A 27,420-nucleotide genomic window follows, 5' to 3' on the forward strand; every position below is an offset into this window, starting at 1 on the left:
GACTTGCGTTTTAAACAAAGAAACGGCATTAGTTTCTCTGGGACCTTGTCTGTGGCTGGAGACGTTACAAAGATCTTCGTCAAGGCTCCTGAAATCTCCTCTGTTGTTCCTTTTAACAACCTGGGATAGATCCCATCAGGCTCTGGGGATTTATCCACGTTAACCCCCAACACCACCTCCTTCGTGATCTCAAATATTCTCCACACTGGAATCACTGCCCTCCATGTTCTTCTCCTTTGTGAAACGTGCACGGTGGTGCAGCGGTAGAGTTGCTGCCTTATAGCGAATGCAGCACCGGAGACCCAGGTTCGATCCTGACTACGGGCGCCGTCTGTACGGAGTTTGTATGTTCTCCCCGTGACCTGTGTGGGTTTTCTCCGAGATCTTCGGTTTTCTCCCACACTCCAAAAACATACAGGATTGTAGGTTAATTGGCTCGGTAAATGTAAAAATAAATTGTCCCGAGTGTGTGTAGGATGATGTTATTGTGCAGGGATCGCTGGTCGGCGCGGACCCGGTGGGCCGAAAGGGCCTGTTTCCGTGCTGTATCTCTAGACTAAACTAAACTAATATGCAAAGTATTTGTTTAGTACTTCGCCTACATCTTCTGACTCCAAGCACAAATTGTTCTATCTTCTCCTTGGTTACCCTCTTGTTTTTAACATTCGTATATATAGCCTAGGGATTTTCTTTAATCCGACTTTCCCCTTCTGACCTTTCTAATCACCCGCTTGTCTTCTTTCCTACTTGCTTTATGGTCCTCAAAGGCCTTCTCTTCTGAGAACCCTGCAGACAATTCCTTTTTCATTTTGCCCAAGATGAAATCTAAATCTGGATTAATCTGCCACCTTTAATTTCCTAAACATAGTCATTGCCACCAAATTAGTGATTTAGTTGAATTTGCCTATAATAACCTTAACTAAGCAATTCCACATTTAATGTTAATAAAAGACTGCTATAAAGACTCTGCAACTTAGAGTAACATTGAAACCATGAAGATCTGAAATCTTAAATGAAACACACCAAGTTGGGAGGGCTCACCAATTCTGGCAACATCTGTGAAGATGCAAGGGAAGCAAAGTTAACTTTACAGATCGATGAGCTTTCACTAGCACTGACAGTTCCAATGCAAACTAGAAAGGCTGTTCACTTGAAATTGGCACTTTCAATTTTCCATGTGTGTGTGTGTGGCAGATGAAATGCTGTTCCTCAGAAACACTTTGGGCTTTTTGGGAACATTGTAAATTGCCAAACACGGCGAGCTCAGAATGGGATAGAGAGTTGGAGTAAAAGGCGCCTGGAAGCTTGCGGGTCACGCTTGTCTACCGCACAGAGCTGCAGTGAAAGAGGCCACCAAATCTCCATTTGGTTTTCCTGTAGAGTCATAGAGTGATACAGTGTGGAAACAGGCCCTTCAGCCCAACTCGTCCACACCGGCCAACAATGTCCCAGCTACACTAGTCCCACTTGCCTGCACTTGGTCCATAACCCTCCAAACCTGTCCTATCCTTGTACCTGTCCTACTGTTTATTAAACGATGGGACCTGTCCTACTGTTTATTAAACGATGGGATAGTCCCAGCTTCAACTACCTCCTCTAGCAGCTTGTTCCATTCACCCAAACGCAGTGTACATCCATACACTGTGTGAAAAAGTTACCCCCCGGATTCTTATTAAATCTTTTCCCCTTCACCTTGAACCCGTGTCCTCTAGTCCTCGATTCCCCTACACTGGGTAAAAGACTGTGCATCTCGCAGGGGGGAGGGTGGGCAGAGGAAGTGGGCCAGGGGGATTGAGGGGGAGAGACTGTCGGGGAGCAGGGGGGAGGGTAGGCAGCGGCCCCTCCATCAAATCTGTTTAAAAAAATAGCAGATTAAATAAATCTGCTTTTTAGTAAGATTATATCTGATCTAATCTTGGTTTCAACATCATTGCCTCTCTCCCAATACCACTTGGAATTCTTGCAATTTAAATGTCATATGGGATAGAAGTAGAATTAGGCCATTCGGCCCAGCGTCTACGCCATTCAATCATGGCTGATCTATCTCTCCCTCCTAACCCCATTCTCCTGCCTTCTCCCCATAACCTCTGACACCTGCACTAACCAAGAATCTATCTCTGCCTTAAACATATCTATTGACAGCCTCCACAGGCTTCTGTGGCAAAGGATTACACAGATTCACCACCCTCTGACTAAAGAAATTCCTCCTTATCTCCTTTCTAAAGGAACGTCCTTTAATTCTGAGGCTATGACCTCCAGTCCTAGACTCTCCCACTAGTGGAAACATCCTCCCCACATCCACACTATCCAAACTTTTCACGATTCAGTCCATTTCAATGAGGTCCCCCCTCATTCTTCCAAACTCCAGCAAGAACATTGGAACCGGTTCTGGGAGAGGTGGGACCAGTACAAACAGGACGGTCTGCACCTGAGCTGGAATGGAACCAATGTCCTAGGAGGAGTGTTTGCTAGTGCTGTCGGGGAGGATTTAAACTAATGTGGCAGGGGGATGGGAGCTGGAGCAGAGAAACAGAGGGGTGTAAAATGAGGGTAGAAGCAACAGGTAGCAAGGTGGAAAGTAAAAGTGGCAGGCAGACAAATCCAGAGCAAAAATCAAAAAGGGCCACTTTTCAACATAATCGTACAAGGGGTAAGAGAGTTGTAAAAACAAGCCTGAAGGCTTTGTGTCTCAATGCAAGGAGTATACGTAATAAGGTGGATGAATTAAATGTGGAGATAGTTATTAATGATTATGATATAGTTGGGATTACGGAGACATGGCTCCAGGGTGACCAAGGCTGGGAGCTCAACATCCAGGGATATTCTATATTCAGGCGGGATAGACAGAAAGGAAAAGGAGGTGGGGTAGCGTTACTGGTTAGAGAGGAGATTAAAGCAGTGGAAAGGAAGGACATTAGCTTGGAGGAAGTAGAATCGATATGGGTAGAGCTACGAAACACTAAGGGGCAGAAAACGCTAGTGGGAGTTGTGTACAGGCCACCTAACAGCAGTAGGGAGGTTGGGGATGGCATCAAGCAGGAAATTAGAAATGCATGCACTAAAGGCGCAGCAGTTATAATGGGTGACTTCAATCTACATATAGATTGGGTGAACCAAACTGGCAGGGGTGCTGAGGAAGAGGATTTCTTGGAATGTTTGAGAGATGGTTTTCTAAACCAACATGTCGAGGAACCAACGAGAGAACAGGCCATTCCAGACTGGGTATTGAGTAATGAGGAAGGGTTAGTTAGCAGTCTTGTTGTGCGAGGCCCCTTGGGCAAGAGTGATCATAATATGGTAGAGTTCTTCATTAGGATGGAGAGTGACAAAGTCGATACAGAAACAAGTGTTCTGAACTTAAAGAAAGGTAACTTTGAGGGTATGAGGCGTGAATTGTCCAAGATAGACTGGCGATTGATGCTGAGAGGGTTGACGGTGGACATGCAATGGAAGGCATTTAAAGGTCGCATGGATGAACTACAACAAGTGTTCATCCCAGTTTGGCAAAAGAACAAACCAGGAAAGGTAGTGCATCCGTGGCTAACAAGGGAAATCAAGGATAGTATTAAAACAAAAGATGAAGCATACAGATTAGCCAGAAAAAGTAGCATACCAGAGGACTGGGAGAAATTCAGAGTCCAGCAGAGGAGGACAAAGGGCTTAATTAGGAAAGGGAAAATAGATTATGAGGGAAAACTGGCAAGGAACATAAAAACAGACTGCAAAAGCTTTTATAAATATGTCAAGAGAAAAAGATTAGTTAAGGCAAGTGTAGGTCCCTTGCAGTCAGAAACAGGTGAATTGATCATAGGGAACAAGGAGATGGCAGACCAATTGAACAAATACTTTGGTTCTGTCTTCACTAAGGAAGACATAAACCGTCTGCCGGAAATAGCGGGGGACCGGGGGTCTAAAGAGATGGAGGAACTGAGGGAAATCCAGGTTAGTCGGGAAGTGGTGTTAGGTAAATTAAATGGATTAAAGGCAGATAAATCCCCAGGGCCAGATAGGCTGCATCCCAGAGTGCTTAAGGAAGTAGCCTCAGAAATAGTGGATGCATTAGTGATAATTTTTCAAAACTCTTTAGATTCTGGAGCAGTTCCTGAGGACTGGAGGGTAGCTAATGTAACCCCACTTTTTTAAAAGGGAGGGAGAGAGAAAACGGGGAATTATAGACCAGTTAGCCTAACATCGGTAGTGGGGAAAATGCTAGAGTCAGTTATTAAAGATGTGATAGCATCACATTTGGAAAGTGGTGAAATCATCGGACAAAGTCAGCATGGATTTACCAAAGGCAAATCATGTCTGACGAATCTTATAGAATTTTTCGAGGATGTAACTAGTAGAGTGGATAAGGGAGAACCAGTCGATGTGTTATATCTGGACTTTCAAAAGGCCTTCGACAAGGTCCCACATAGGAGATTGGTGTACAAACTTAAAGCACACGGTATTGAGGGTTCAGTGTTGAGGTGGATAGAAAATTGGTTGGCGGACAGGAAGCAAAGAGTAGGAATAAACGGGTCCTTTTCGGAATGGCAGGCAGTGACTAGTGGGGTACCGCAAGGCTCAGTGCTGGGACCCCAGTTATTTACAGTGTATATTAATGATTTGGACGAGGGAATTGAATGCAACATCTCTAAGTTTGCGGATGACACGAAGCTGGGTGGCAGTGTTAGCTGCGAGGAGGATGCTAGGAGGCTGCAGAGTGACTTGGATAGATTAGGCGAGTGGGCAAATGCATGGCAGATGCAATATAATGTGGATAAATGTGAGGTTATCCACTTTGGCGGCAAGAACAGGAAAGCAGAGTATTACCTGAATGGTGACCGATTGGGAGAAGGGGAGATGCAACGTGACCTGGGTGTCATGGTGCACCAGTCATTGAAAGCAAGCATGCAGGTGCAGCAGGCAGTGAAGAAAGCGAATGGTATGTTGGCATTCATAGCAAGAGGATTTGAGTTTAGGAGCAGGGAGGTTCTGCTGCAGTTGTACAGGGCCTTGGTGAGACCGCACCTGGAGTATTGTGTGCAGTTTTGGTCTCCTAACCTGAGGAAAGACGTTCTTGCCTTAGAGGGAGTACAGAGAAGGTTCACCAGATTGATCCCTGGGATGGCGGGACTTACATATGAGGAAAGACTAGATAGACTGGGCTTGTACTCGCTGGAATTTAGAAGACTGAGGGGGGATCTTATAGAAACATATAAAATTCTTAAGGGGTTGGAGAGGCTAGATGCGGGAAAATTGTTCCCGATGTTGGGGGTGTCCAGAACCAGGGGTCACAGCTTAAGGATAAGGGGGAAGTCTTTTAGGACCGAGATGAGAAAACATTTCTTCACACAGAGAGTGGTGAGTCTGTGGAATTCTCTGCCACAGAAGGTAGTTGAGGCCAGTTCATTGGCTATATTTAAGAGGGAGTTAGATGTGGCCCTTTTTGCTAAAGGGATCAGGGGGTATGGAGAGAAGGCAGGTACAGGCTACTGAGCTGAATGATCAGCCATGATCATATTGAATGGCGGTGCAGGCTCGAAGGGCCGAATGGCCTACTCCTGCACCTATTTTCTATGTTTCTATGTTTCTATGTTTCTACAGGCCCAGTGCTGTCAAATGCTCGTCATAGGTTAACCTACACATTCCTGGGATAATTGTTGTAAACCTCCTCTGGGCCCTCTCCAGAGCCAGCACTTCCTTCCTCAAATATGCTGCGCAATATTTTTCACAATGTTCAAATGTGGCCTGACCAGCGCCTTATAGAGCCTCAACATTACATCCCTGTTTTTGTATTCTAGTCATCCTCAAATAATTGCTCGCATTGATATTGCTTTCTTTACTACTGATTTGACTTGCAGATGAACTTTTTGGGAATACTGCACCAGCACTCCCTAGTCCCTTTGCACCTCCAATTTCTGGATTCTCTCCCCATTTAGAAAATAGTTTACGCCTTTATTCCTACTACCAAAATGCATGACTCCACACTTTGCTACACTCTATTCCATATGCCACTTCTCTGCCCACTCTCCCAACCTGTCCAATTCCTTCTGCAGAGTCCCTGCTTTCTCTACACTACCTGCCCCTCCACCTACCTTAGTATCATCTGCAAACTTGGCCACAAAGCCTTCAAATCCCCTCGTCCAAATCATTGATATACAACGTGAAGAGTAGCGGCCCCAGCACCGACCCCTGTGGAACTCCGCTAGTCACTGGCAGCCAACCAGAAAAAGCCCCCTTTATTGCCACTCTTTGTCTTCTGCCATCCAGCCAACCTGCTATCCATGCTGGTATCTACCCTTTGATACCGTAGGCTCTCATCTTCCTAAGCAGCCTCACGTGTGGCACCTTATCAAAGGCTTTCTGAAATTCCTCGCAATGAAGGCCAACAAATCTACTTACTCGTGTTCCTGCATGCTAACTTCTTGTGATTCATGCACTTTTATACCACAGCATTTTGCAGTCTCACTCTATTTAAATAATAATTTGCTTTATCTCTCTTTCTTCCATTTTCCCTCATCATGCTCCATTTGAAAGTTCTTGCCTCTTCACGTAATCTGTAACCAATTGAAGGAGTTTGCATCTTCCAAAGTTATTCACCCAATAAATTGATCCACTTGATTTCATCAATAAATTGAATTCTTGGTTTCCCTTTAGTTAAAGGCTGCCAATGTGAAAATTAATCTTTTATCCCAGCTATCGATTTTCATTTAGTCGGCCAATTCCTATCCCCCAACATCAAGCCGTTCAGTAACGTTTAATGTGGCACCTTACCGAATATCTTCTGGAAACCTAAGTGCATTTTTACTGGCCTGTTTGTTATCTACTTAAAGAACTAGCAAATTTGTCAAGTATTACTTTCATAAAACCATGTTGATCAACCATGATGAAACGTCACCCATTCCTTCCCTCCAGAGATGCTGTCTGTCCCGCTGAGTTACTCCAGCATTTTGTGTCTATCTTCGGTGTAAACCAGCATCTGCAGTTCCCTCCTCCACAAGATATTTTTCTCTTTGGGTATTTTTGATCTTCCTGATTTATATTTATATTTTGATTGCCAAACATCCATCAGTCTATACTATTGGAAGAACATGAACAGGCTTTCTGCAACCAGTTATATGCAAGAATGTGTCTCTATTGCTTATTTTAAATGGAACTTTCCCCCTTTCAGTTGAAAGTGCATTTAGCTTGGCATCTGCAAACTTGAACTAGCCATGATGAACAAAGTAAGCATTTGGGGCTAATGCCGGAATATAAAAACAACATACATATACTTTTCAAGAAATCTTCAGAAAACGGGGCTTCCCCATTATCATTATTGATGAGGCTCTCACTAGGGTCTCTTCTACATCCCGCAGCTCTGCTCTTGCTCCCCCTCCCCCCATTCGCAACGAGGACAGAATCCCCCTCGTTCTCACCTTCCACCCCACCAGCCAGCGGATCCAACAAATCATCCGCCAACATTTCCGTCACCTACAACGGGACCCCACCACTGGCCACATCTTCCCATCCCCTCCCCTCTCTGCGTTCCGCAGAGACCGTTCCCTCCGTAACTCCCTGGTCCACTCGTCCCTTCCTACCCAAACCACCCCATCCCCGGGCACTTTCCCCTGCAACCGCACGAGATGCAACACCTGTCCCTTTACCTCCCCCCTCAACTCCATCCAAGGACCCAAACAGTCTTTCCAGGTGAGACAAAGGTTCACCTGCACCTCCTCCAACCTCATCTATTGCATCCGCTGCTGTAGATGTCAACTTATTTACATCGGCGAAACCAAGCGCAGGCTCGGCGATCGCTTCGCTCAACACCTGTGCTCGGTCCACATTGACCAAACTGATCTCCCGGTGGCCCAGCACTTCAACTCCCCCTCCCATTCCCAGTCTGACCTTTCTGTCATGGGCCTCCTCCAGTGCCATAGTGAGGCCCACCGGAAATTGGAGGAACAGCACCTCATATTTCGCTTGGGCAGCTTGCAGCCCAGTGGTATGAACATCGACTTCTCCAACTTTAGATAGTTCCTCTGTCCCTCTCTTCCCCTCCCCCTTCCCAGATCTCCTTCTATCTTCCTGTCTCCACCTATATCCTTCCTTTGTCCTGCCCCCCTGACATCAGTCTGAAGAAGGGTCTCGACCCGAAACGTCACCCATTCCTTCTCTCCCAAGATGCTGCCTGACCTGCTGAGTTACTCCAGCATTTCGTGAATAAATACCTTCGATTTGTACCAGCATCTGCAATTATTTTCTTATATACTTTTCAAGAATCTGAAATAAAACCTAAACCACGGTTCCCGAACTAATGGATCAGCAAATGTACTCTGGCACATGGTACATTGAATGCACCCACATTAATGTTCTGTTGCTTGATTAGAAACAATATGATCATGGCTGATCATCCGACTCAGTATCCCGTACCTGCCTTCTCTCCATACCCCCTGATCCCTTTAGCCACAAGGGCCACATCTCATAGCAATGAACTGGCCTCAACTACCTTCTGTGGCAGAGAATTCCACAGATTCCCCACTCTCTGTGTGAAAAAAAACGTTCTCATCTCGGTCCTAAAAGACTTCCCCCTTATCCTTAAACTGTGACCCCTTGTTCTGGACTTCCCCAACATCGGGAACATTGGAAGCTGCAGAACCAGACGAGGAGAGATGCCAAAAGCACAAGAGATGAGAACCAAAAACCGGATTTGCTCATTATTTGAAATAGTTGCATTTGAGGTTGCAATGTGCTGTCTGAAGTGATGTCTTGTTTCTCAAGCTCATGTTGCATGTTATTGATCCATCATAGGAAGCCACAGTGGAGGGCAATGTCATAGAGAATTAAAGTGAGAGACGACTGCCAGCTCCCTGTCACTGGTGTCGATTAGCTTCCTAGTTTGTTGCACAGCTCTTTCTGTTCTGCCCTTTTGTCATGACGCATTGCTTTATTTCTTCATTTAATCTTTTCTTCCCCCCACAACATCCAACACCCAATGAATATAGACACACAAAAGACTACAGATGCTGGAAGCTGGTACAAAATAGCACATTGCTGGAAGAACTCAGCATATAAAGCAGCATCTGGGAAGGCAAAAGATACTATGATAATAGACAATAGACAATAGGTGCAGGAGGAGGCCATTCGGCCCTTCGAGCCAGCACCACCATTCAATGTGATCATGGCTGATCATTCTCAATCAGTACCCCGTTCCTGCCTTCTCCCCATACCCTCTGACTCCGCTATCCTTAAGAGCTCTATCCAGCTCTCTCTTGAATGTATTCAGAGAATTGGCCTCCACTGCCTTCTGAGGCAGAGAATTCCACAGATTCACAACTCTCTGACTAAAAAAGTTTTTCCTCATCTCCGTTCTAAATGGCCTACCGCTTATTCTTAAACTGTGGCCCCTTGTTCTGGACTCCCCCAACATTGGGAACATGTTTCCTGCCTCTAACGTGTCCAACCCCTTAATAATCTTATACGTTTCGATAAGATCCCCTCTCATCCTTCTAAATTCCAGTGTATGATGTTGAGATCCTGTGTCAGGATGCAATGATGCAGGATGCTGGCTCAAAATCTACAGATGCTGCTTTACCTCCTGAATTATTCTAGCAGTCTGTTTTTGACCCAATGAATATATTTTATCAAATTAAGAGGATGTTTTTGTTGTACTTAAGCAAATTATTTTGTCTTGAGTTTTACCTTAAATCAATCGTTTTGTGAATTGGAAAATCTCTGGATTTCTAGTTATTTTTCAGTAAATGTAAATAAGCTTTGCCATCCAACCATGTTCATTTTTTGCATTGGTAAATAATCATGTATTTTGAACCCAAGTATTCTACTCCATGAAATGTCAGGTGCAGCTTTTGCACTCCGTGCCTTCAATAATATTGCAATGTCTTGTAGTACTAATGAGAACACTGAACTGGTTAGCTAATGGATGTTTTGGAGTGAATGTTTTCAGGCTGCAATTTAATCAGTATGTTCATATAAAATGATAAATCGCAACAGAGACCATGTGGAAACCTCGATGTGATAGAGAAATGAGAGACTACAGATGCAAGAATTTGGATAAAAAACAATCTGCTGGAAGAACTCAATGAGGCAAGCAGTATCTGTGGGCACGAAGGCATGGTCGAGATTTCAGGTCAAGATCCTGGTCCGGATGGAGAATGTAGAGGGAAGGGGGGAGGGTGGAGAGATAGGTGGTAGGTGGTAGGTAGAACCAGGTGAGGGGCAGTGGTGGGTCAAGGGCATCTGGAGCCAGGTGGGGGTGGAAGTGGTGGGACAAATGATGGCAGGTAATAGGTGGGAACAGACGAGGAAAAATAACATAGGCAGATGGAGTCAGCTGAGGCAAGGCTGAGGCTAGTACATGATCAGTTGAAGCAGATAAGGGACAATAATGGGATAGGAAAAGCCAACCAAGGGAGAACGACCCTGGTAGATAGGTGTGTGGGACATGGGCCGGTGGAACCAGGCGTGAGAGGATGAATGGGGGAGGTATGGAAAAGATGAACAAAGAGAAAGAGACCATGGGTGGACTGGTGGGAGTAGGAATGGGAGAGGGTTATCTACATTTAAAAATACAAAATTCATACCTTTGGGCTGTAGGCCCAAAGTGTCTATCTCCACTAGGGTTGCCAACTGTCCCATATTAGCTGGGACATCCTATATTTTGGGCAAAATTGCTTTATCCTGTACGGGTCTGCCCTTGTCCCATATTAGGCCCCGGGGGGCACTGTAGGCCCGGACACTGTAGGCCCTGACGCTATAGGCCTGGACACTGTGGGCCCGGACACTGTAGCCCAGGGGCTGCTGTAATCCCTGACAGTGTAGGCCCGGGCGGCCGCCATTGGTGGAGTGGGAACACGTAGCTGGGTGAGGTCACGTGGGGCACTGGGCGGTGACGTCACCGTGTCCAGTATTTGGGAGTGAGGAAGTTGGCAACCCCTGTCCCCAGCATGGCAGTGGAGAAGGCCAAGGACAGACAGGTCGGTAGGGGAAGGGGTTCATAAGGACAGGCAACCGGAAGTTCATGATAGATGTTGCAGACAGGTGCTCTGCAAGATAGTCACCTAGTCTACATTTGGTCTTGTTGATGTGGAGGAAGCCACATCACACGCATAGACTGCAATGGACCAGGCTGGGGGAAGTGCACCTGAATCTCTGCCTCACCTTCTGAGTGAATGGCTGAGCTAGCCCAGCAGGATCTATATCGTCCTGAACGGACGGCACGGTGGCGCAGCGGTAGAGTTGCTGCCTTACAGCGAATGCAGCGCCGGAGACTCAGGTTCGATCCTGACTACGGGCGCCGTCTGTACGGAGTTTATACGTTCTCCCCGTGACCTGCGTGGGTTTTCTCCGAGATCTTCGGTTTCCTCCCACATTCCAAAGACGTACAGGTATGTAGGTTAATTGGCTGGGCAAATGTAAAAATAATTGTCCCTAGTGTGTGTAGAATAGTGTTAATGTGCGGGGATCGCTGGGCGGCGCGGACCCGGTGGGCCGAAGGGCCTGTTTCCGCGCTGTATCTCTAAATCTAAAAATCTAAAAATAAATCTAAAAACTGAATCCTAATATCAGGATTGTAGGGCCAGCGTATGGATGATCTAGCAAAGTAACCAACTTTCAACCTATGGTAATTGCAATATTCAGCTTCCGGTAAATTACAAACTTCTATCTCACAGATACATGAGGAAATCATCTTTACAGCAACAAGACAACAGGGGCGATCTAACTAGTTCAGAACTAAACAAGCACGAAGAGAACTGCAGCTCCAATAACAGACTAAAGAGAGGTAATACTTTTTACTAACGTTGCATTTTGCTAAATTATGCGCAGGAAATAAGCATCCACATTAAAATGGGAGTGGGGAGTGGTGACGGGGGGGGGGGAGTCATGGGAGCGTGTCTCAAATCTACATTTGCAATTCCGTCAGGTGATTACTTAAAAGGATAGCTGAGTAGATGGCCAGTTAGAACTGCTGCCTCACGATTACATCAACCTGGATTAGTGCTTGACAGTCAAGTGTGGAGATTGCACATTCTCCCACTGGTTGCTTAGGTTGCCCCAGTTTCCTCCTACACCCCAAAGATATTCTGGTAAATTAATTGGCCACTGTAAATTACCCCAGTCCGTGGGTGTGACCGGACAGATCAGGGGAGATTAATGAGAGGTGGCGGGTTGCACAATGGATCCCATTGCCTCCACCTTCGTCTGAGTGAAAATGGGAATAAGATGAATCTGTGTGTGTTCGCACCTGGTATGTTTTACCTTGAGTATTATGCCCATTCAACATTCAATACCAACACAGAGGGCGGCACACTGGTGCAGCTGGTGGAGCTGCTGCCTCACAGCACCAGAAACTTGGGTTTGATCCTGACCTCGGGTGCTGTCTGTGTGGAGTTTGCACGTTCTCCATGTGAACGCATGCGTTTCCTCTGGGTGCTCCGATTTCCTCCCACAGTTTAAAGACGTGCAGTTTGTCAGTTTATTGGCCTCTGTAAAATTTGCCCCGCGTGTGTAGAAAGTGGGTGTGAAAGTGGGATAACATAGAACTAGAACTAGGGCGGCACGGTGGCGCAGCGGTAGAGTTGCTGCCTTACAGAGAATGCAACACCGGAGACTCAGGTTCGATCCTGACTACGGGCGCCGTCTGTATGGAGTTTGTACGTTCTCCCCGTGACCTGCGTGGGTTTTCTCCGATATCTTCGGTTTCCTCCCACACTCCAAAGACGTACAGGTATGTAGGTTAATTGGCTGGGCAAATGTAAAAATTGTCCCTAGTGGGGTGTAGGATAGTGTCAGTGTTCACGTTCTAGGAGTAGAATTAGGCCATTCGGCCCATCGAGCCCACTCCGCCATTCAATCATGGCTGATCTCTGCCTCCTAATCCCATTTTCCTGCCTTCTCCCCCAAAACCCTTGACACCCGTCCTCATCAAGATATTCTCACTAAGTCCGCACGGGTTTCTTCACACAACCTACAGCATGCTGACGATCAGGTTAGTCACCAGCTGTAAATTGTGTAGGTGAGTGGAGAATCTGGGGGGTGTTGCCGGGAATGTGGGAGCATCAAATGAGTTTAGTGTAAATGAGTGCCCCGTGATTGGCATGGACTCAATGGGCTGAAAGGTCTGCTTCTGTGCTGTGTCAATCCATGGCTCTAACAAAACACTTTTTGACTCACCAGGAATTAAAACTGCCTACATTTCACTGGAATTTAGAAGGATGAGAGGGGATCCTATAGAAACATAAAAGGACTGGACAAGCTAGTTGCAGGAAAAATGTTCCCAATGTTGGGGGAGTCCAGAACCAGGGGCCACAGTCTAAGAATAAAAGGGAGGCCATTTAAAACTGAGGTGAGAAAAAACCCCAGAGAGTTGTGAAATTGTGGAATTCTCTGCCGCAGAAGGCAGTGGAGGCCAATTGACCGGATGAATTTTAAAGAGAATTAGATAGAGCTCTAGGGGCTAGTGGAATCAAGGGATATGGGGAGAAGGCAGGCACGGGTAACTGATTGTAGATGATCGGCCATGATCACAATGAATGGTGGTGCTGGCTCGAAGGGCCAAATGGCCTCTTCCTGCACCTATTTTCTATGTAAATAATGTTTAAATATGCCATTTTTATTGGTTAAATAATGAAACATTAATTTTATTGGTCTGATCTGGACATTTACAAATCTTAATCCACATAAAGCATCGGAATCCAAACTTTTGTTTGTTCCTCATCAGTGAACGTTTAATGCATGACACTAGGTTTCCTTTGTGCTAGACATCTCAATACATTTAACAAACTATCAATAAGTTGGTCCTTGCAGGTAAATATCAGTGTTTCTGTGTACAATTACCCCCTATCATATGTGTAACTGGCAGCTAGTTCAAGATTTGAAACATGATGTGTAAACACACAATTTATCAACAGCTGTTTGGAGTTTTATGAATGGGATCCAGTGCACAGTGGCAAATATGATGACAGGAATTCCCCCAAATCCCCCAAAATGTATTCAAATCATTGAATGGACTGGGCGGCACGGTGGGGCTACAGCCTTACAGCGCCGGAGACCTGGGTTAGATCCTGACTATGGGCGCCGTCTGTACGGAGTTTGTACGTTCTCCCTGTGACCTGTGTGGGTTTTCTCTGAGATCTTTGGTTTCATCCCACGCTCCAAAGACGTACAGGTATGTAGGTTAATTGGCTTGATGTAAATGTAAAAATTGTCCCTAGTGTGTGTAGGGTAGTGTAGTGTGCAGGGATCGTTGTTCAGTGCGGATTCGGTGGGCCGAAGGGCCTGTATTTCTAAACTAAACTGAACTAATTTGTTTCGGGTTTTTAGCTGTGATATCTTTCCCATCATTTTCTGCATAGGATTTATCCTACCATCAGGATGAAATCTGTGCATGAAAGAGCCAGATTAAAGGCCAGTGAGCTATGTGCATACGCTTGCAAAATGCACTGTGTGTAACCAGTCATCGTCACTGTGGCTTTTATGCTGATCTCCTTTGTAGCCGTTCTGAGATACAGATAATAAATGTTGCAATTTTCCTCTCTTCAAAAATTGGTGCACTCTAACAACATTGAACTCAGCAAATGTGAAGCCGCTATTCACCTTTGGAAATATGCATTTGGTGAAAAGCAGTTAGGTGATGTTTGACATTCTGGAGCTGGCAAAGCTTTGCGTATCTTCCAAGCCTTTGGAAAGAAATGTTATTTTTAAATGTCTTTTGTTTTCACCGGCAGGATCATGAACTGGCAGGCAGTCATCTCCCCTTTGTAAACTTTTATCATTTTCACTTTGTTAAATGTCATGGAGTGGAAATCAGGGGGTTCCATAACAGGGAGCAGATGGGTTAGAAATTACAGAGAGGATGAAAATCTACCCTAGTCTGTCAGGTGATGTGGTATTAATTCTCAACTCCAAATGAGCTCAATAAAAAATGAGACAATATATTGTATTGTAACATGTGTATTAACTGTCATTCACTAAAATAGAGAGCAGTTTCTAAACAATGTTTAAAGATGGTAATGACTGTATTTGTCAACTGCTGAGAACAATAATTTATGATATTTTGCTAAATGACTTAACGTGGTAACAGTCCTTGAAAGATGAGCAACAATTGAGAGGAACAGTGTAAGAACCAGATTGTCCGGCAGATTAGAAAGAGCGTGGGTGCTCACAAATACCAACATGGTTTGGAGAATTGGATATTAATCTGTTTTCAAAATGCAATTGCTCATTAGAGTATTTTAATAATATTATAACTGGACTGGAGGCTTTAAAGTTATTCTGGATCTCACAAAGCCTGCAGTTTAAGGGAACTGAGGAGGCTGGAGCCTTCAGGGAGGTGTCCTTTCAGTACAGCTGGTCAGAGAGTTGAACAGCACAGAAACAGACCCTTTGGCCCCACTTGCCATGCAGATCAAGTTGCCCCATCTACCCAATTGCTCCCTATCCCTCTATAAACGCGGGCAGGTGGGGCATCTTAGTCAGCATGGGCAAGCTGGACTCAAGGGCTGTTTCGCTATGATCATCTGAACCTTTCCATGTACCTGTCTCTTAAATGCTGTTATAGCACCTGCTTCAACCACCTCCTCTGGCAGCTCGTTCCATCTACTGACCACATTCTGTACGAAAAGGTTACCCCTCAGGTTCCTAGTAAATCTTTAAGCTCTCTCCTTAAACCTCTGTCTTCTGGTTCCTGATTCCCCTACTCTGGGTAAAAGATTAGCATTCACCCTGTCTATTCCCCCTTGCTCTTATACACCTTTATAAGATCTCCTCTCAGCCTCCTGCCCTCCAATGAATAAAGTCCTAGCCTGCAAAACCTCCCCCTCTCAGGTCTTAAGTCCTGGTAACATCCTTGTAAATCTACTGTACATTATTTCAAGCTTCCTATATGGGAAGAAAGCAACATCTTTCCCATAGCAGGGCGACCAAAACTGAACTCAATACTCCAAACGTGATCTCACCAACTACTTACACAACTGTAACATGACATTCCAACTTTCAAAGGTAGACACAAAATGCTGGAGTAACTCAACGGGACAGGCAGCATCTCTGGAGAGAAGGAATGGGTGACGTTTCGGGTCGAGACCCTTCTTCAGACTCCCCGAGAAAACAAACGTGGCTGTGGTAGCAAGTCTGGGTTAAAACGTGGTCCTGAGAAAACAAATGTCTCGACCCGAAACGTCACCCATTCCTTCTCTCCAGAGATGTTGCCTGACCCGCTGAGCTACTCTAGTATTTTGTGTCTACCTTCAATTTTAACCAGCATCTGCAGTTTCTTTCCTACACTTTCCAACTTTTAAGTTCAATACCCTGACTGATGAAGGCCAAAGTACTAAAAGATTTCTTGACAACCGCATAGAGTCATATAGTGTGGAACAAGACCCTTTGGCTCAACTCGCCCACACCAACCAAGATGCCCCATCAACATTAGTCCAACCTGCCTGCGTGTGGCCCAAATCCCTCTAATCTTATTCTACCCATGTCTGAATTTTTTTTAAACGTTGTGATAGTGCTTGCCTCGACCTCCTCCGGCAGCTTGTTCCACATATCTTCCACTTTTTGTGTTAAAAAAAGTGCCCTCAGGTTTCTAGTAAATCTTCCCCCCTGCCCCCCAACCCCATCACCTTAAACCTATTTCCTCTGGATCTTGATTGCCCTCCTCTGGGTAAAATGCTATGTGCATTTACCCTATCTAATTCTCTCATCTTATACCCCTCTTTGAGAACACCCCTCGGTCCTGCGGTCCTGATGATTCCTGCGGTCCAGGAAATAAAGTCCCAGCCTGCTCAGCCTCTCCCTGTAGCTCAGGCCCTCGGGCCCTGGCAACATCTTCGTCTGTACCTGTAATGCCACTTGTCTGTGCCTACCCTCCTAGATCTCTCTGCTCAACAACACTCCCCAGGGCCCTGCCATTCACTGTGAAAGTCCCAAAATGCAACATCTCGCACTTATCTGTATTAAAGTCGATTAGCCATTCTTCTTCTTGCGTATGGCGTGCACAGCCTAAAGTTGTAGGCCAAGGGTAGACATCCAGGCTAGGGCAGCATCAGTTGCTGGGCGGATGGCCTTGATGCCACCAGGGAAAAGCCTCAGTGAGCAGTCAGTCATCCATGATGTGTGGGATGGTCTGGTCTGGATATCCGCAGTCGCAAGCAGATTAACCAGCTAGATAGAGCTCTTAAGGATAGCGGAGCCAGGGGGTTTGGGGAGAAGGCAGGAACGGGGTACTGATTGAGAATGATCAGCCATGATCACATTGAATGGCGGTGCTGGCTTGAAGGGCTGAATGGCCTCCTCCTGCACCCATTGTCTAACCATTGCCCAGCCCACTTACCCAACTGATCTAGATCCTGCTGTAATTTTTGATAACCATCTACGTTATCTTCGATACCACTCACTTTAGTGTCATCTACAAACTTACTAATCATTCGTTCTACATTCCCATCAAAATCACTGGGATAGACCACAAACAGCAATGGGCCCAACAGTGATAGCAACCTTCCACCATCACCTTCTGCTTCCTTCCAAGAAGCCAATTTTCTATTCAGTTAGCTAGCACTCTCTGGATCCCATGTGACCTAACCTTCCAGAGCAGCCTACCAAGGCTTATCAAATGCCTACCTGGAGTCCATACAGACAATGTCCAGGTCGTTGCCCTCCAGACTTCTAGCACCTCACCCATGTCTAATAATGATTCCTCAGCCAGAGACCCTGCAATTTCTTCTCTCGCTTTGCACAATGTCCTCAGATATATCTGATCATGTCCAGGAGATTTATCTACCATCATATGCCTGAGGACATCCACCAGCTCCCCGACCATAATACAGACTGTCCCCGACAGCTTAATTAACTGTCCCAAGATCCTCAGTCTTCATGTCTTTCTCCACAGTAAAAAGAAAGGAGAAATATTCATGATGGACCTTGACTGCCACCACACAGAGATGACTGCTTTGCTTTCTGAGGGGCATTATTCTCTCTCTCATCACCCTCTTTCCCTTAATGTACATATAACATCTCTTTGGATTTTCCTTCATGTTATCTGCCAGAGCTATCTCCTGCCCCCCATTTGCTGTCCTTATTTCCTTCTTAATCGTGCTCCTATTTCCCGAAACTCTTCCAGGCATAGGCTAGATCCAAACTGCCTAAACCTACCCCAGGCCTCCTCCTTTTTCCTGACCAGAGCCTCAATTGCTCTTGCCATCCACGATTCCATATCCCCAGCTGGCTTGTTATTCACTTTAGTGGGAGCTTGCATGTCAGCTCTTGTCATCACACTTTTAAAAGCATCCCACTTTCTGGAAGTTCCTATGTCCGCAAACTTACTCCAATCAACTGTGGAAAGTTCCTGCCGAATACCATCGCAGTTGGCCTTGTCCCAATCATAACTTTAGCTTGTGGTTCATGCATTTCACACAGAGGGTGGTGGGTGTATGGAACAAGCTGCCAGACAGAGGACTATCCCATCGTTTAAGAAACAGTTGGACAGGTACATGGATAGGTCAGGTTTGGAGGGCTATGGACTAAGCGCAGGCAAGTGGGACTAGGGTAGCTGGGACATTGTTGGCCAGTTTGTGTGAGTTGGGCCGAAGGGCCTGTTTCCACACTGTATCAATCTATGACTCTATCTATGACTCTATAACTATTTTAAAGCTAATGAACCAGTGGTTGCTGGCTCCAAAAGCACACCCATGTACACTTCAGTCACTTGCCCTTCACAATTTCCTAAGAGTAGATGAAGCTTCACCCTCTCCCTTGTAGGGACCTCAACATAATGCCTGAGGAAACTTTCCTGAACACCCCATCTACTCCCTTGGCACTATGGCACACTCACTCGAGATTGGGAAAGTTAAAATCCCCAGCTATGACAACTCGATTAGACTTGTAGCTGCCTGCAAAGTCCTTTGCAAAATTTGGGAGCCTATAGTATACTCCCAACAAGGTGATCATCCTCGTTTTATTTCTCAGCTCCATCCATGTAGCCTGACTAGATGAACCATCCATGTAGCCTCACTAGATGAACCATCCATGTAGCCTCACTAGATGTACCATCCATGTAGCCTCTCTAGATGAACCATCCATGTAGCCTGACTAGATGAACCATCCATGTAGCCTGACTAGATGAACCATCCATGTAGCCTCTAGATGAACCATCCATGTAGCCTCTAGATGAACCATCCATGTAGCCTCTAGATGAACCATCCATGTAGCCTCTAGATGAACCATCCATGTAGCCTCTAGATGAACCATCCATGTAGCCTGACTAGATGAACCATCCATGTAGCCTCTAGATGAACCATCCATGTAGCCTCTAGATGAACCATCCATGTAGCCTCTAGATGAACCATCCATGTAGCCTCTAGATGAACCATCCATGTAGCCTCACTAGATGAACCATCCATGTAGCCTCTAGATGAACCATCCATGTAGCCTCTAGATGAACCATCCATGTAGCCTCACTAGATGTACCATCCATGTAGCCTCTCTAGATGAACCATCGGTAATGTTCTCTTGGACTACTGCCGTGACATCCTCCTTAATCAATAAAGCTACACCACTCCTCCTTGACCCCACCTCTATCTCTCCTAACATACAAACATAGAAAATAGGTGCAGGAGGAGGCCATTTGGTCCATCAGGCCAGCACCACCATTCATTGTGATCATGGCTGATCGTCCACAATCACTAACCCATGCCTGCCTTCTCCCCATATCCCTTGATTCCACTAGCCCCTAGAGCTCTATCTAACTCTCTTTTTAATTCATCCAGTGAATTGGCCTCCACTGCCCTCTGCGGCAGATAATTCCACAAATTCACAACTCTCTGGGTGAAAAGGTTTCTTCTCACCTCAGTTTTAAATGGCCTCCCCTTTATTCTTAGACTGTGGCCCCTGGTTCTGGACTCCCCCAACACTGGGAACATTTTTCCTGCATCTAGGTTGTCTAGTCCTTTTATGATTTTATACGTCTCTATAAGACACCCTCTCATCCTTCTAAACTCCAGTGAATACAAGCCTAGTCTTTCCAATCTTTCCTCGTATGACAGTCCCGCCTCTCTCTTGGTCAGGTTTCCTTAACGGCTGCAATGTCCCAGTCGCACGTACCTATCCCCACCCTGAGTTCATCCGTCTTACCGTCAGGCCTCTCACGTTAAAATAAATGCAATTCAGTCCAACAGTCCTCCTTGGCTCCATGCCCTGCTCTTGCATACCCTGTCTACTGAACGCTTTTTCATCACCTTCACACTGACTTTCAGCCTCTCACCTGCATTGGATAGTGTAGAGGTTGCCCTGTACCACACCTAGAAACACCTAACTTCCATCCTCGCAATTCAAATCCCATGCACGGCCAATCTCAACAACACTAAACCCCCATCCCAACTCCCATCTGTGTCAAACGTATAACTCTGCTATGTTCAATATTCAGCACCCTCCTCACCTCTCCCCCCCGAACCCCCCCCCCCCCCCCCCCCGCCCCCCAAACTCTATCCCACATCCAAACTGCCCCAGGTATTTTTTTTAATATTCATTTTCAGGATTTGATTGATGCCAGCAAGGCCAGTAATTATTGCCAACCCAAATTGTCCTTGAGATGAAAGTAACAAGGCACACTCCTGAAGGATGAGGGGTGATCGTATAGAGCGTATGAGGTCATGAGAGGAATAGACAGGTGAAATGCACAGAGTCTTTTATACAGTGGAGGGGAATTTAAGAAGCAAAGGATACTGGTTTAAGGTGAGGAGGGAAAGAATGAGGAGGAACCTGAGGGGCAACATTATTACACATAGGATGGTGGATATATGGAACGAGCTGTCAAATGAGGTCATTGAAGCAGGCACTATCACAGCATTCAAAAGAAACCTTTGGACAGGTATATGGATATGAAAAGTTTAGAAGAATATGGGCCAAACGCAGGCCGGTGGGACTAGTGTTGGTGGGGCATGTTGGTCGGTGTGGGCAAGTTGGGCTGAAGGGCCTGTTTCCACGCTGTATGACTCTATGACTCTGTTAACTATTAAAAACCGAACCGGTTTTAAAAGGTATGTTAAATCCTGGACAGTACAGAGTTTAATTGTGAATTGTAGTTTCAGAGGAAACCTCTTTATCTGTGCATATCTCACTTCCGTTATCCAAATGCTGAGCTTGCTATGGGAACTTATGTTTTGTGTCTGTGCTATTCATTAATTATGCACCAGTGCATTTGTATGGAGAAACTGCTGATGATAATATATTCAGTACTGACAGACTGACAGAAGCATTGTTTGTATTTAGCCACTGGATTTATTGCCTTTCTGTCATTTATCGTACATCAGCAAGATCCTTGGCAAAAGTACCATTAGCAAATTTGCAGATGACACAAAGCTGGGTGGCAGTGTGAACTGTGAGGAAGATGCTATGAGGTTGCAGGGTGACTTGGACAGGTTGTGTGAGTGGGCGGATGCATGGCAGATGCAGTTTAATGTGGATAAGTGTGAGGTTATCCACTTTGGTGGTAAGAATAAGAAGGCAGAGTATTATCTGAATGGTGTCAAGTTAGGAAAAGGGGACGTACAACGTGATCTGGGTGTCCTAGTGCATCAGTTACTGAAAGGAAGCATGCAGGTACAGCAGGCAGTGAAGAAAGCCAATGGAATGTTGGCCTTCATAACAAGAGGAGTTGAGTATAGGAGCAAAGAGGTCCTTCTGCAGTTGTACAGGGCCCTAGTGAGACCGCACCTGGAGTACTGTGTGCAGTTTTCGTCTCCAAATTTGAGGAAGGATATTCTTGCTATTGAGGGCGTGCAGCGTAGGTTTACTAGGTTAATTCCCGGAATGGCGGGACTGTCGTATGTTAAAAGATTGGAGCGGCTAAGCTTGTATACACTGGAATTTAGAAGGATGAGAGGGGATCTTATCGAAACATATAAGATTATTAAGGGGGTGGACACGTTAGAGGCAGGAAACATGTTCCCAATGTTGGGGGAGTCCAGAACCAGGGGCCACAGTTTAAGAATAAGGGGTAGGCCATTTAGAACTGAGATGAGGAAAAGGTTTTTCAGTTAGAGAGTTGTAAATCTGTGGAATTCACTGCCTCATCAGGCAGTGAAGGCCAAGTCTCTGAATGCATTCAAGAGAGAACTAGATAGAGCTCTTAAGGATAGTGGAGTCAGGGGGTATGGGGAGAAGGCAGGAACGGGGTACTGATTGAGAATGATCAGCCGTGATCACATTGAATGGTGGTGCTGGCTCGAAGGGCCGAATGGCCTCCTCCTGCACCTATTGTCTATTGTCTATTGTAAAGCAAGTGAAAAAAAATGTCAATCCAAATGGAAAATGAATAAAAACAAAAATATCACAATATTGGAAAATTATAGTAGAAATATAAGGTAGCTGAGTTGGCACCAATATTCACCATCTCTGCTTGCACATTTCCATCCTTTTGATCCACTATAATACTACAATTACAGAGAAGAATGGATGGGTTGTGGCTGAAGTGAATTGAAAGATAACAAGGAGGGGGGACCAGTTTTTCACTCATGAATTGAGGATTTCAAAGGTGAGGATGATTTTGATTGAGAAAAATTCAAAATGAAGGTCCCAACGTATTTATTTCTGCATTGACTTCCCAGCGTTTGCTGCCCAATCACAAGCCTCTTTATCTTACTGTATTGGCTTGTGATTTTCTCCTCCAGTTAGGTACGTTAACTTTGTGGAATTGTACAGTTTTAATTGAGATATTGGAATTGATGATTTGTAATATTTAAAGGAGCCGGATATTGGGGAACACTGGGAATATGTGCAGGGATCTATAATATTTCACAAAAAAAAAAACAACAACAAAAAAAAATCCAAAAATTTTAGTGTAGGAAGGAACTGCAGATGCTGGTTTACACCGAAGTGCTGGAGTAACTCAGCGGGACAGGCAGCATCTCTGGAGAGAAGGGATGGGTGACGTTTCGGGTCGAGACTCTTCAGTCATTGGGCCTAGAATTCATGCCTCACATTACAATGGAGGCCATTTGATAAACAGTGCACCCATAAATTAGCTGTCACTTATTAACATACAGTATGGCATTTTGCATTTACCTCCCACATTTGGATCGTCAGACATCTTTTTCCTTTGCAAATATCAATAAAATATCAGCAATTTAAATGAATTCTTCAGCAGACTCAATCAGAAACTTTAACCTCAGAGCACTAAACGGATACCCTCGACAAACTTTTTGTTACTTCATCAAAAAACGTATTCAGATTTGTAAGACATAATCTTCCATGTACAACACCATGCTGACTATTACCAATCAGCCCCTGTCTATCCCAATGCATGTACATCTTATCCCTCAGAATCCTTTCCATTAACTTGCCTATCACAGCAACAAAAGCTTTTCACTGGACCTTGGTGCACGTGACAATAAACTACATGAAACTCGACTAAACACACCTGTAGGCTGTCTGCTCTATAGTTCCCATGCTTTTCCTTGCAGATCTTCCAACAAACAGTCATAACATTAGCCATCCTCCCATTTTCTGGCAACCTCACCCATATCTTTAGTGACAATTCATATATCTCAGTCAGGACTCCTACAATTTCCTCTCTAGCCTCCCACAATGTCCTCAGAAATATATGATCGGGCCCAAGAGATTTGTCCACCTTTCTACACCTTCGGACGTCCAACATCTCCTCAACCATAATACAGGCTGTCCTCGAGACATCTCCATTAACAGTTCCAAGTTCCCCAGGCTTCATGTCTTTCCTCGTGGTAAAAACAGAGGAGAAATACTAATTGAGGACCCAGCCTATCTCCTGTAGCTCCACACAGAATTCCTGTCTAACATGAGTTGAAAAAAAGGCAGATGGTGTTTAATCTGGGCAGGTATGAGCTGTTGTAACGGGAGATTTTAGTTTAGTTTAGAGATACAGTGCAGAAACAGGCCCTTTCGGCCCACCGGGTCCGCACCGCCCAGCGATCCCCTCACATTAACACTATCCTATACCCACTAGGGACAATTCTTTTACATTTTACCAAGCCAATTAACCTACATACCTTACGCCTTTGGAGTGTGGGAGGAAACCGAAGATCTTGGAGAAAACCCACGCAGGTCACGGGGAGAAAGTACAAACTCCGTACAGACGGCGCCCGCAGTCGGGATCGAACCTGGGTCTCTGGCGCTGCATTCACTGTAAGGCAGCAACTCTACCGCTGTGCCATCGTGCTGCCCTTAGGATCCAAATGTCAGAAGGTTAAATGTAAGGGGAATGTAGACAGTTAATTGCAAGACCCATAACAGTATTAAGATTTGGGTTGGGTATAAACTGTGGCGTCCAAAGAATGGTCTCGACCTGAAACATCACGTATCCATGGTGCATGACCTGCTGAGTTACTCCAGCACTTTGTGTCCTTAATAGTATTGATGTACAGAGAGATCTTGGGGTCCAAGTCCATAGCTGCCTGAACGTGGTGACGCACATAGATAGAGTGGTAAAAAAGACATGTGGTATTCTTGCCATCATCAGTCAGGGCTTTGAGTATTAGAGTCAGTAGGTCATGTTGCAGCTTTATAAGACTGCATTTGGAGCATTGCGTGCAGTTCTAGTTACCCCATTGCAGGAAGGATGTAAAGGCTTTGGACAGGATGCAGTAGAGATTTACCAAGATGCAACCGTGATCAGAGGGTATTAACCAAAAGGAGAGGTTGGACAAACGTGGATTGTTATCTCTGGAGTGTCGGAAGACGAGAGAAGATCTGATAGATGTTTATGAGATTATGCGAAGGAGAGGTAAGGTGGTAAAATCAATTAGAACCTCTTCCCTGGGGTGAAAGTGAAACACTAGAGTGCCTAGCTTTAGAGTGTGACAGGGAGAGATTACAGGAGGAGTGCAAGGCAGGTTTACGCACCGAGAATGGTCATAATATGGAACTCTGCCAGAGGTGGTAGTGGAAGCAAAGGGGAGCCACAATATGCATGGGATCACACGCAGATAGAAGATATTAGTTAATTTGGCATCATGTTTGGTACAAACATAATGGGCCAAATGGCCTGTTCGTGTGCTGTACTGTTTCATGCTCTGTGTTCTTTTTCATGGTGTGGAAGGTGAGGGGCTCAATGCTGGTACAGTATAACCAGGCACCTGGGGGACTATGACCGACACAGCGGGTCAAAGATCTGTCTCTATGTTGTACGACTCCATGACTGTGATTAACTGTATTGTTTTTATTATTAACTGCTGATAATTTGTCCAGCTATGATTTATTCTATTGGAAGACAGAGGTTGTAATGGATGGACAATCTTCAGGCTGGAAGTATACACTGGAATTTAGAAGGATGAGGGGGGATCTTATTGAAACATATAAGATAATTAGGGGATTGGACACATTAGAGGCAGATAACATGTTCCCAATGTTGGGGGAGTCCAGAACAAGGGGCCACAGTTTAAGAATAAGGGGTAGGCCATTTAGAACGGAGATGAGGAAGAACTTTTTCAGTCAGAGAGTGGTGAAGGTGTGGAATTCTCTGCCTCAGAAGGCAGTGGAGGCCAGTTCGTTGGATGCTTTCAAGAGAGAGCTGGATAGAGCTCTTAAGGATAGCGGAGTGAGGGGGTATGGGGAGAAGGCAGGAACGGGGTACTGATTGAGAGTGATCAGCCATGATCGCATTGAATGGCGGTGCTGGCTCGAAGGGCTGAATGGCCTACTCCTGCACCTATTGTCTATTGTCTATTGTCTATTGACCAGTGGAGTTCTGCAGCTATCAGTGCCGGGACTGCTGCCGTTTGTGATACATATAAATGATTTTGATGTACATGTAGATGGGCCGGTTAGTAAGTTTGCAGATGACACCAAGATTGCTGGAGTCTTGGACCGTGAGGAAGGCTGTCAAGGTATACAGCAGGATCGAGGTCAGCTACAGAAACGGGTGGAGAAATGGCAGATGGAGTTTAATCCAAGCAAGTATGAGGTGTTGCACCTGTGGGAGGTCAAATGTAGGAGACAAATACACAACCAATGAGATGACTGTTAACAACAATAATGTACAGAGTGATCTTGGGGTTATTGGATGCGTGCTTTCATAGGTCGGGGCATTGAGTATAAGAGTAAGGAAGTCATGATGCGGCCTTTTAGGACTTTGGTGTTTTATGTATTTTGTGCAGTTCTGATCTCCCCATTACAGGAAGGATGTGACAGCTTTGGAGAGGGTGCAGAGGTGGTTTAGCAGATTGGTGCCTGGGTTAGGGACGTGTTATTAGCGGGAGAGGTTGGACAGACTTGGATAGTTTTCTCTGGAACACCAGTAGTTGCGAGGAGGCCTGACAGAAATATACAAAGTTATGAGAGGCATAGTTCGGTTAGACCGTCACAATCCTTTCCCTAGAATGGATGGAAAAATCAAATACTACAGGGCATAGGTTTAAGGTGAGAAGGGCAAGTTTAGAAGGGATGTAATTTTTCACACAGAGGATAGTGAGTGCGTGTCTGGTGTGCGCTGCTGGGGGTAGTGATTGAAGCAGGGACATTAGTGGCATTTAAAAGACTATTGGATGGGAATATGGATATGGTGAAACGGAGGAATATGGGTTATGTGCAGGTAGATAAGTGACGGTACCAGCTTCATGTTCGGCAAAGACACCGTAGACTGAAGGGCCTGTTCTTGTGCTGTACTGTTCTATGTTCTATGGAAGTGTCTCAAAAGATAGCAAGCAGAAAGAAACATACGAAATGTACATCTATTCCTTCTTCCCTTCTTCCACCATTGTCCCATTAAACGAGCAAGTTTGGCCTGTGCGTTCATTGAAGCTAGCCTTCGGAATCCCGAGCTCAGACTGGCACAGTATCAACACACTCTGGTAGAGAAGCTTGTGTGGTCCTGAGATCCTGAGAGCGATGCCGTCTGGAGCTACGCTCCTGGTAGGGTCACCCATGGCGGTAAGGTCGAGGGGGAGGTCCCTGACAAAGAGCAATCCAACCAAGACCTCAATGGTGGAACAGGCGGAGGATGATGGCTGACTTTAGTGGAGCGTCACAACGGCTGGGAAGGCGGATGCATGAAGGCTGCAGAAGAAAAGGGTTCCTGGTCGTCTTGGACTCCACGCCACTGGATCCTGACCCAGATCTGTCAAGGACCGTGTGGTGGCTGTCTGTGCACCAGTCTCCCCACGTTAAACAAAGTCACGCACAGGGGTCCGACCCTATGGAGAGGACAGTCACACTCGCTTCCAGTGACCGCCGATGATAACTCTGTACATATAGCCCAGTGGTCTTCATTGCTTATTTTACAACATTTCCCGAATGCTGAAATTATATTCAACTAATCAATCCAAAAATAGAACTCAGACATGAGTAAATTGATCTAAAGGTTTAGCGGTGGCGCAGCGGTAGAGTTGCTGCCTTACAGCGAATGCAGCGCCGGAGACTCGGGTTCAATCCTGACTACGGGTGCCGTCTGTACGGAGTTTGTACGTTCTCCCCGTG

The 27,420-nt window shown here is 45.6% G+C and overlaps 1 protein-coding gene across 4 annotated transcripts in view; it reads left to right on the plus strand.

The window, feature by feature from the left end:
* mcf2l2 (MCF.2 cell line derived transforming sequence-like 2) overlaps window positions 1–27,420 on the plus strand; it is a 327,596-nt gene that overhangs the window by 249,030 nt on the left and 51,146 nt on the right. For all 4 annotated transcript variants that reach the window (XM_078410194.1, XM_078410198.1, XM_078410195.1 and 1 more), the window contains exon 26: window positions 11,655–11,764. In XM_078410194.1, coding sequence (XP_078266320.1) covers window positions 11,655–11,764 — 110 coding nt within the window. The remainder of the gene's footprint in view (window positions 1–11,654; window positions 11,765–27,420) is intronic.

Source organism: Rhinoraja longicauda, chromosome 13 (genome assembly GCF_053455715.1).
Source record: "Rhinoraja longicauda isolate Sanriku21f chromosome 13, sRhiLon1.1, whole genome shotgun sequence".
Lineage (NCBI taxonomy): Eukaryota > Metazoa > Chordata > Chondrichthyes > Rajiformes > Arhynchobatidae > Rhinoraja > Rhinoraja longicauda.